General features: G+C 24.5%; 4 protein-coding genes across 4 annotated transcripts; 2 read left to right on the top strand and 2 right to left on the bottom strand. All coding sequences in view use genetic code 6, as the record gives it.

Annotated features, from left to right (window-relative positions):
• Window positions 1–668: 668 nt before the first annotated feature.
• On the bottom strand, window positions 669–1,132 carry TTHERM_000214779 (transmembrane protein, putative; the record flags this gene model as incomplete). The annotated part of the gene is made up of 3 exons (XM_012795391.1): window positions 669–706; window positions 760–834; window positions 886–1,132. The coding sequence occupies 3 exons, from the start codon at window positions 1,130–1,132 to the stop codon at window positions 669–671; spliced, it is 360 nt and encodes a 119-aa protein (XP_012650845.1).
• A 1,182-nt stretch (window positions 1,133–2,314) lies between these two features.
• Window positions 2,315–4,324, top strand: TTHERM_00214760 (von willebrand factor type A (vWA) domain was originally protein; the record flags this gene model as incomplete). The annotated part of the gene is made up of 1 exon (XM_001007172.1): window positions 2,315–4,324. The coding sequence occupies one exon, from the start codon at window positions 2,315–2,317 to the stop codon at window positions 4,322–4,324; it is 2,010 nt and encodes a 669-aa protein (XP_001007172.1).
• Window positions 4,325–5,474: 1,150 nt separating this feature from the next.
• Window positions 5,475–8,676, top strand: TTHERM_00214750 (hypothetical protein; the record flags this gene model as incomplete). Its single annotated transcript, XM_001007171.2, has 5 exons — window positions 5,475–6,025; window positions 6,108–6,660; window positions 6,727–7,260; window positions 7,328–7,510; window positions 7,567–8,676. 5 exons carry the CDS (start codon window positions 5,475–5,477, stop codon window positions 8,674–8,676), a joined length of 2,931 nt encoding a protein of 976 aa, XP_001007171.2.
• Window positions 8,677–9,054: 378 nt separating this feature from the next.
• On the bottom strand, window positions 9,055–10,490 carry TTHERM_00214740 (enoyl-CoA hydratase/isomerase; the record flags this gene model as incomplete). Its single annotated transcript, XM_001007170.3, has 2 exons — window positions 9,055–9,833; window positions 10,031–10,490. 2 exons carry the CDS (start codon window positions 10,488–10,490, stop codon window positions 9,055–9,057), a joined length of 1,239 nt encoding a protein of 412 aa, XP_001007170.1.
• Window positions 10,491–11,152: the final 662 nt, after the last annotated feature.

Here is an 11,152-nt window from a genome sequence, read left to right as displayed (position 1 = left end):
TAAAAGCTAACATCAAACTTCTTTTTATGATTGTTAAATTCCAAACATAATATTAAAGCAATCCCAAAATATTTCCTTCCTAAAGCTAAAGTTAGACTAAGCTTTTTAAGATGCCTAAAAGAATAATATAATTTTTTGCTTGACAGGAACTACATTGAGGTTCTCTATTATTTATCTTTAATCCTCCTTTGAGAAAACATCTCTGTATTTTAAAATTAATTAATATAATTAATTACTAATTATTCTTTAATTTAATTATTTACTCTTAAATTTTCAGTCTATATTTAAAGTGAGTAAGTTGAATATGGTATGATAATATTATTTATAGAGCTTTGTTTAGATTCTAAATAGATTATTAAGCATTTTCTTAATATGTAATCCAACTTTATTCATTCATCTACGACCTTATGTTTGTTTACAATATAAATTTATAAGTTAACTTTAAAACTTAAAATAAATTTAATTTAAATATTTTATTTGCTTCACTGATTGATTGATTTACCTTTATTTATCAAACTTTATATTTAAAGTTAATTCCAAAATTGAAATATTTTTAATTGAAAGTAATATTTTAGACAGCTCCTCTATTTCTTAAAAGCTAACTCTAAGAAAGCTTGCTACTTTCAAAGGCCTGATATCTACTTTTTACAGATGGCATTTATGGTAACTCAAAAGCTTTAAGTATTCTTCCATAACAAAAAAGCCACTATGTTATATCGAAAACAAAATAAATTTTGGTGGTTTAAATATTAATATTACTAGTATCCTTCATATAAATAGCTAATGCTATGAATTTTAGAAAGAAATATATTGTACAAAGATGCATCTTCTATTCTTAAAAATTAAAGAAAGACTCATTAATAAGAAGTCAAAGAGCGATTTTACTTTGATATTAAACAAATTTTATGACAATCAATTCTTTTAGTAAAGAATTTTAAATCCTTCTCTTCCTATATTTTTTGAGAACCATAATCATTTTGCAAACTTAATTCATTTCCTAATTTTTTGAGAGAATAATCAAAATCATGAAATAGCAACATTCTTAGAACTAAATTTGGACGCTGAACACTTTTTTCAGTGAAATACAAAAGAAAACTTTATAAATTCCATTCTTAACTCCCTTCCTTTGCATGGCGTGTAAAGAAATTTTTGGATATATTCTCTGGTTCTCTGTCTGCTTATTTATCAGTATTTCTACTCCAAAAATAAAAAAATTATTGAAATGTCATCTTTCCATCTTCTCCATAAATTTAAAACCAATAATTTAAAATGTTTCTGAATTCAATTTTTATTTCGTTTTCTTAATTTTTGTTTCTCTCAATTAAATATTTCGTTTACTCTTCATTGCTTAACGTGCTTAAAAACTTTAAATACTTTTTTGTATACATTCTACTACAAAAGTATAAAAACTATAACAAATAATATAGATAGATAGATTTTTAAAAATTAAAAAATTAATTGATTACAATGCTCAAAATGAATTTATTTATTTATTTTAATAAGACAACAAAAAAATATTTTAAATTTAAAAACTAATTAATTTTGCTTAATGCTTCCATCACTATTTTAATTTGAAATTATAATGCTATCTATCTTAAATTTATCAGCATTTCATAAAAATAATAATAGCGTTTTGTATGTATTTTCATGAACTAACTAAAACTAACATGATATTTACAAAAGATAGAATATAATATTACTAATAACTTACTACATTTCTATTTTATTTTTATTTATTGGAAGTAAAAAATGATAAATATTAAAATATAATCAGATAAGTATTAATTTTTATTTAGATTTTGTTAATAACAGTAATAGAATAATAACACAATAATTTTATTCTTTTTATTTTCTTTATAATTTTTAAGGGATTTCATAATATTCTTCTAACAATTGTTTAAAAAACAACTAAAAGTTTATTAATTTATAGGAGAAATAATTTTAATTGCAAAATTTCAGTGACTTTAATCAGAAAATCAACACAAAAAAAATAAATTTATATTTCTGATAAAATATAATGGAATTCACTAAAAAAAATAGACTATAAGTGATTTGATAAGAAATTTACTTATATACAAGAAAAAATATAATGCTAAAAATTAAAATAGATTGAGTGATTTTTGATAAAAAAAATGTTAATATCTATTTATTTATTTATCTTTGTTTCATTCTAAGATTTATTTAAATATTACATATCAATCTATTATTTTATTTAAATACTGATCTCTTGGTAGAATATAAACCGAATTAATTATTGTTATTTACAAAAAATAAAATTAATTAGAAGATTTACTTTATAAACTAACATAAAAAAATGGAAAAGAATACTAAGCTTGATCTACAGCTCAGTTAAACTAAGAATTATGTAAGAGTCAGTGTTATTCCCCCTGATGACTTAGAAAGACATCCCTGTAACATAGTTTGCTTAGTCGATGGCTCTTTATCTATGGGATCCAAGTTAGTGATTCATTAAAAGAATGGAGGCAAAAAGGAATCTGATATGACAACTTTGGATTTAGTAAAACACACAGTGAAGACTATAGCAAGTTCATTAAATCCTTAAGATAGATTAGCTTTAGTGGGATTCAGTACTCATTCCAAGATATACTTTGAATTGACAGAAATGGATGATTAAGGCAAGAATGTAGCTTTTACTGAGATTGATAAGATGTGGGCAGGAGGTTAAACAAATATTTGGGGTGGCCTTTAAGATTCCCTAGAGGTTATTAAAAAGGGATTCAGACCTAATTAAAATGTATGCATTTTTCTGTTCACAGACGGAAGACCTACTATGATTCCTGCTATAGGGCATGTAGAAATGTTAAGAAGATGGAAAGAATAACATCCTGCTATTTAGTTTTCTATTTTCACATTTGGATTCGGAAATGATTTAGATACAGATTTGATGCTAGAATTGTCTCAAGAATAAAATGGAATATTTTCTTTCATTTCTGATTCCAGCATGCTAGGAACTGTATTTTCTAATGCTCTGGCTAACATTCTCTCTACCATGGCAAACAACGTTCATTTAAATTTATAACTTTCAGAGGGTTATACTTTTGATGGAGAAGGAGTTATGTAAAGTTAGTCGTTTTAAGCTAAGAAAACTAATAAAAATACAACTTTAGATCTCAATTTAGGGCTTATCAGATATGGTCAGACTAAAGATTTAATCCTTAAGATTCTTCCATAATAAAATAGGAAACTATCTGATGTGAAAATAACTTATACACTTAAATATAAATTGTTTGTTGGAGATAATCCTTAAGACATAGAAACAGTTTCACAGAAAGATGTTTAAGTAGTTTAAAATGCTATGATAGATGATGAATGTCACTATGTGCGTTTTTTATTTATTGAAAAAATAAAACAAAGCATACTCAGAATGAATACAGGTTTTTAAGACAGAGCTATCAAAAATATAGATGACCTTCAAGTAGAAATTTAGAATAAAGCAAAAGAAAATGATGCAATTGTTGCATTTTTAGAGTGCATCCTCTAAGATTTACAAGGAGAAGTTAAACTTGCTTTTTCTAATCAAGATCATTTTAAAAACTGGGGAGTTAACTACTTGCCTTCCCTCTGTTAGGCTCATTTTTTGTAACAATGTAGCAATTTCAAAGACAAAAGTCTTTAAAACTATGGAAGTATTTTATTCAAGAAAATAAGAGAAATTACAGATAAAATATTCTGTGGAAATAAATTCAAGTCATAGTTTATTAACGATGATAGGTAGCTCTATGCTAAGTTTTACGATTTAGTCAACTTGAATGATTTCTACGATGTTAGTGGTGGATGCATTCATGGTAAATGTAAAGTTTTGTTAGAAAATAATCAATATAAGAATGTAGAAGAAATTAGAAAAGGTGATATTGTTATTTGCCCAAGAATAGGAAATAAAGCAGTTAAAGTCGTATGTGTAGTAAAGACATTATGTACAGGCAGTAATCATAGTTTTGTCAAATTAGGCAATCTTTTAATAACTCCTTGGCACCCTGTCCGCTTAATGCATGAATAATAGTGGTAGTTCCCTTCATCCTTAGGTCAGACTATATTTGAATAAGCTGATGCAGTTTATAGCTTTTTGCTTGAAGATGGTCATTCTATGAGTATTGAAGGAGTTGAATGTATTGCATTAGCTCATAACATCTCAGAACCTGTAGCATAACATGCTTACTATGGAACTCATAAGATCGTTGATGACCTCTCTAACTTATAAGGATTCAGAGAAGGATATGTGATAGTTAATTAATAGCAAACAAAGCGTGATAAATTAACACATGAAGTCATTGGAATATAATAAAATTTAGAAATAAAACTTTGAAAAAGAACTTACTTATAATAATAAAATAATATTTATTTATATATGTATATATATTCATTTTGTAAACTTTTTTACTTTAAAAAACTTTCAAAAATTCATTAAAGTTTTATTTTATATTTTATGAAAATTAAGAAAGTATTTCCAATGATATTTTATTAACTTCAAAAGCTTACAAAATAAATCAAAATCCTTACTAAAAACATTATTTAGATAAATTTAAAATATCTTTTGAAAAAATAAAATAATTAAATAGCTGATATGAGTATAATTATTAAAAATTAATTTTAAATCTTAAATGGTTAATTAAGAAATACCCTTTATATTTAACAAGATATTCACCCATAACCTTAAATGAATATTTATTAAAGCAATAAATATATTTATTTAAATTTATATTTAATTGAATTATACATTTTTAATTTTTTAATTAAGAATTTATTGTTTTTATTTTTTAGCTCAAATTAAATTTAATTGTTAAAGCATTAAAAAAAAATTGTTTGTTGAGCTTTTAATATTTTTAATTAATTAAAATAATAAATCTATTATTTTAAAGTAAAAATAATTTTATTTCTTAATTTTAATATTATATTGAGGAAATTATTTATTTTTTTAAGATTAAATTACTATTAAATATTTATTTTAATTTATAAAATTGATAAATAAATTATTTTCTTATCAGATTAATTGGCAAGATAATTTTATAAAAATGAATGAAGATAAATTGATAGATAGATAGATGCATTTCGAATTTAAATAATTGGTTTAAAGATATTTAAAAATAAAAGGAAAATGCAAAAAGATATAAGTTTCATATCATTTGAAAGATATTAAATGAATTATATTTAATGAGTTGTTTATAATGCTTTTAATATTTGATTGATTGATTTATTGATGCATTTCTAATTAAATTTAATTTTTGTGAGCAGATTTTCAATTTAAAGACAGTGAATATTCATATATGCTATATGAATGAGTTAATGAATGTAGGAATTGCTATTCAATCATTAATAAATAAATAAATAAAGTGTTTGATTTTTACGAATATAAAATTCAAAAAAAATAAATTATTTATCAATATTTCCAAATCTGTTAATTAAATCGATTAGTTTCTGAAATATTTATTTTTAAGAAGGAGATATTCAAAATAAAAATGGAATAAGGAGAAGATAATAATGATTAATATAAGGAAAAGCTGTTTCATCTTTTCAGTGATACTGGTATGCTCAATTCTGTTAAGGCATAGATGAGACATAAAATGATTGAAAAGTTAGTTAAATCATAAAAAGTCTAATAAGTTTAGCAAAAGATTCATGATGAAAAGAATCAACATAAGGCTTTGCTCATGAGGCTTATGGCAAGTATTGTTTCTGAATATTTTGATAAAAATGATTACAGCTATTCAAATAGTATTTTTTAGCCTGAAAGTGGATATGCCAACAAAATTTTATAAAGATTTGAGATACTTGATATCATGAATTGTAAAAATATCGATAATCCAAAAATTTCAATTTTAGAAACTATGGTTGAAACATATTTGAATAATGTCAAAAATGTACCTAAAACTAACTGTGCCACTTAGACAGAGCACGCTGATGCTATTTTTAATTTGGAATAGCGTCTCAATACTGTTGATCATAAATATCGTGAAAAAGTATAAGAAATAAACACTCCAGCCCATGAGATTGAAGAAAGACTCTAGAGGTATATATTTGATTTTCTTTATAAATTTATTGAATATATTTAAAATTCTTTCTCTTTTTTTCATGTATTTAAATTAAATTAGATTTAAGAGGGAGTTTGAAAACAGGATTAAAGCTGAAATGAATGCAGAAGTTGTAAGAATAAGAGAATTTGAAATGGCAGCTGTAAGAATGGAAGAGTAGGAAAAATATCGTAAATTAATGAGTGAATACAGGGAAGAACTCGAGAAGGGTTACATGGATAGACTCACTAAGCTTAGAGAAAGGGAAAAAGATACACTAGAGAAATGTACTAACAAAATGAAAGAAATTGAATCCATCAATCATGATCATAGATAAAGAATTTTAAAAGACTTCGAACTTCTTAGGATGAGAGAAGATGAAATTGATAAATAAAGGATTTTAAATGATGAAACGCTCAAAATCCAGAAATAAAAGCTTGAAAATTTAGAGTAGGAACTCAAAGAAAAGATTAAAAAAGCTGAAGAATCTGCTTTAATTATCGAAAAGAAATATCAAAATGATTTAGCTTACACTAAACTGGAGGCTCATCGCGATTTAGAGGCTGAAAAACTAGAAATTATTGAAAAAAAGAGAATCCTTGATGAAGATATGTACAAGATAAAGCAAGTGAAGGTTGGTGAATTTATTTTTAAGTAAAAAAATATTTTAAATGAATTTTTATTTTGATAAATCAAAAAGGAAACAGCTGCTTAGTTGACTGATTAGACAAAAAAGCTTACAGAAGAGAACAGAAAATTAGTTGATGAGTTGAATGAACTAAGGCGTTAAAAGAAAGAATAAGAGTTTGAATTAGTGCAACTAAGAGATAATATTAGAACTGTAAGTGATTCATACAAGAGAGATCAGGATTCATCTAGAAACCTTGAACAGAAACTAAAAATAAAAGACGAAGAGGTTAATTTCTTTAAGAATGCTCTCGAAGAACAAAAGAAACTAGTTGATCAATACAAGCAAAGCTAAGTTGACAATCTTAAAAAGTTCAATAATGAAATCTAAGTTTATCAAAACTAAATTGAAGTCTTAGAAGAAAAGATAAAGGAGTTAAGAAAAATTAACAAAGAAAATGAAGATCTTCTTGATGAGGCTAGAAAATAAAGATACGAAATGAACTATCGCCAACCCCTTGAGTTTAATCACTATCATTTAAATGCCCCAGCAAGTTATACAGCAGGTCCTACCTCTTTAAAACCTTAATTCTAAAAAGAACTTGATGTAAAATAAATATTGACTTTTAAATTTTATTAATTATTTTTAATGTATATTTTTTGATGTATTAAAGGATCTTAGAGAGAAGAGAAGACAAGAAATTCTTTAATATCAAAGAGAAACTGAGGTTGTTGAAAAGAAAAATCACTCATTTAAATTTGAAAATATTTGGGATATATCGAATGCGTCTATAGATTTTACTCAATTTAAGGGGCACAAGCCAAGTTAGGATAGAGATAGACAAATTCTTGAAAAAGTAACAAATATTTTATTGAAGTTAGAATTTTATTTATTTTAACTAATATTTTTTAGGCTGAACTCACAAAATCGTAGATGTATTAGGATTTCGGCTTAGACAAAAAGGCTTTTACTGGAATTGGTGGAACAAATATCATTGAAGAGTCTTTCAGAGAGGAACTCGATTTTGCCAAATATGAAGCAAAACTCAAAGAATCCTATGATAAAATTGACTAGAATAACAGCTCTAGGCTAAGAGTTATGAGTGAAGTAGAAAGATCTCGCAAAGACAGTTTTAATGTTAACAAAGGCAAAAGCGAAGAATTACAAAACTAGAATTTCACAATAAAGAAAACTACAAACTAGAGTCCTACAAAGAACACCATAGAATAATAATAATCATAGGAAAAAATATAAACAAAAAGTACATTCTCTAAACAGACTCTGAATTAAATAAGCGGTTTATAAGATAATCCCAGCTTAGAATAACATTAAAAATATAAAAAGGAAGATAGCCAGTCATTAATTTCTAAAGATGCCATGCTTTCAATTCCCCAAACATTTACTCAGTAAGCAGAAAAAAAGCATAGTCTCAAAGACTCTCCACTTGATACTAAAAAGCAAACTACTCTTTAACCATTGATTGACTTGACTAAAAAAGATTAAAAATCATCCAATTTAAATTACTTGCCTCCACCAATAACATAAAAACAACCTCAATAATCCGATTTTAACTATTTGGATGATTTCGATGATCTAGATGATTTTTCTGACAAGAATAAAAAATCTAACTAACCTCAACCACTTAAAGATGATAAAAAAGATTTGTGGTCTCTCCCAAAAGATTCTGATCTAAATAAAAAAAGTGTTTCAAACCCCTTCTCGAAAAAGAAGGAAGACCCTTTCTCATCTAAAAATGAAGACATCTATGGAAAAAAATTCGATCCTTTTGGCAAAAAAGATGATAAATTTGGAAGTAAGGACGATCCTTTTTCATCTAAAAAGAATGATTTCTCCCTACCTTCAACCTAGAACAAGTAATAAAAATTCGAACAAAAACCTGCACCATATAAATAAGATAAATCCACAATAGATAACAAAGAGGATGATAAAACTATTTCTGAAGAAATTGAAGAAATTGTTGATTATAATGAGGAAATCGTTGAAGATCTAGAATATTTCTGATTCCTCTTTTTCAAAACTAAAACACTCATTTATTAATTAATATCATTTTCCTTTTAAATATAATTAAACCTTATCAAATAAATATAATTAATTAATTAATTAAATTAACTCATTCATAATTAGCTCTTATTTGTTTATAATTAAATTTTCAAAAAATAAAAAACATTTTAAATCTAAATATAATTAATCAGTCTACTATCTTTCCTATCTTTTTATAGTTAAAATTACTTTTTCATTTTTAGATGGATAAAAATTTTATAATAAATAAATATATAAAAAATATGAAATTTATTTTGAAAATAAAGTGAAAATCTATGGTATTTTTTATAGAATACTATAAAAATATATAAGAGTCAATTAATAAATTAATAAACTTAATCAGTCATCAAAAATAATTTAAGGTAATTAGTAATAATTTTATTGTAAAATAATAGATTATTTTCTATTCATCATCTATCTTGCTATTTACATTAGTAAATCTATCCTTAATTTCTCATTTTATATAAATTCGTCAGTAGTTTTAATTTTTAATAGTTCAGAGTCTTTAACGTCAAGGAATGATTCATGTGACCATTAAGGCTGATAATTTTTTTAGACAACTGCTTTTTTCAAACCCTCAATGCAATCTTTGTATAAAAATGTTGCATTGATTGCAGCTTTAATTTAAAGAAGGTTAAATTTTTCAACATCAATCATCAAAGAACACATTTATAGAAGATTGAAATTAAATCTTATGGAAATTCTGCTTGCTTGATTTATTTATTGCAAACACTTTAAAGAAAATTTTTATAATTCTAAGTCTGTTTTTTAATGGGCATTTCTGAGCAAGTTATTCCAAAAATCTTTGAAATCTCTCAACTCAAAATTATCTTAAATGTAAGCAAATAATTTAGTATTGTCGCTATATTAGATAAAGTCTGCAGACATATCAGCATATTTCTAGCAAATTGATTTACATTGATTCATATCTTAAGCCAATATAAGTTCTCTTTCCATCTAAGTTAAAAATTAACTTTAAATATAAAAGTCAGCTAAACCAAATCTGATACAATCATAGCCCTTTACTTGCTCTCCTGTCATCCAAAGGTATGTTCCAATGTTATTTTTTAATCCATAGAAGTATTATGGGGTATAGATTACAAGGCCATTTTTGCATTCTAAATTAAATGTAAAAAAGTTGTTTATAAATTAATTAAATCTGTTTTTACCAATTTAAATTAGCTAATTAATTAGTTAATTTTCACAAAATTAATTTAAAAACTTTTAAATAAATTTATCCTTCTGATAAAGATTTTATAAAAAATGTGTTTGTTTTCTTTTGAATTAAAACTTTATGTGTAAAATTTGTATTTACCTGGCATCATTATCACAGTTCTTTCCGTGCAGATTTTTATTTTAGAATAGCAACTTAACAAAAAAGCCTCCCCAATAGTAAATCCGTCATAGATTGCAATAGATCCACAATTTTCCATATGATTGAGTAAATAATAACAATAATTGTTTTAGAACTCAGTCAAAAAGTAATCAAAAAGCAAAGTCTTATCAGGATTAGTTATGTAAGAATACAAATCCTTGACATCTCCTCCGCATCCAAAGGCTTTTCCATAAGTTCCTTTGAGAATGACAATCTTATAATTAGGATCTTATACAATATTCATAAGTTATTTTGACATCTGAGTATTTATTGCATTATTTCTGCGAGTGTTATTTAGTTCTACTAAGACCTTCTAGTATGGTAATTCATTAACTATCAAAAAATCATTGTATGATTACTTGTTAGATATTTAATTACTGATAGTATTTATGCGCTCCATTAATGAATGAATATTATTTATTGTTAGTTAAAATATAAATAAATTATTTGAATTAATTAATTATAAAGAACAAGCAATCTTAACTATCTCATCATTTTATTATAGTTTTATTAAAGAATTTAGAAATCTTCTACTTAAAATATATTTGAATAATAATATTAAAAATCCGCAACAGTAAATACACTACATGATTTTTAATACCTAATAATCTTTTTTTTTTCATTAAAATTAAATATTTGATCATTATACTCTCATTAAATTACTCCCTCTCTAATTAAATCTTTCTCACCCATTTCTTTTGAACATTAATTTTCTTCTATTCTAATGATTTTTTAATTATTATATCAATATTCATAGTTAATTAGTTATCATAACTCAAATAATATAAATCAATTATTATTTTTTATCCCTATATTACCATCTTACAAAGTCTTTTTATAAAGATAAATAAAAATTCTACTCAATAGATTTTCTCTTATGTATATTATAAATACAATTGTTTACTAAAAATATATGCAAAAAAATATGTTAAAACTTTTTTAATTGGTTTATTCAATACATTTAAAATATTTGCTAGTTGCAAAATAAAATATTTTTTCAGAAGTTAAGTTTTTAATTTGATAATACAAAGTTATTTGTTATGTTAAACCTAAACTTTGAGG

The sequence above is a fragment of the Tetrahymena thermophila genome, assembly GCF_000189635.1.
Source record: "Tetrahymena thermophila SB210 genomic scaffold scf_8254815, whole genome shotgun sequence".
NCBI lineage: Eukaryota > Ciliophora > Oligohymenophorea > Hymenostomatida > Tetrahymenidae > Tetrahymena > Tetrahymena thermophila.
The sequence above is the reverse complement of the archived record's forward strand: the minus strand, read 5'-3'. Positions and strand labels throughout refer to the sequence as shown.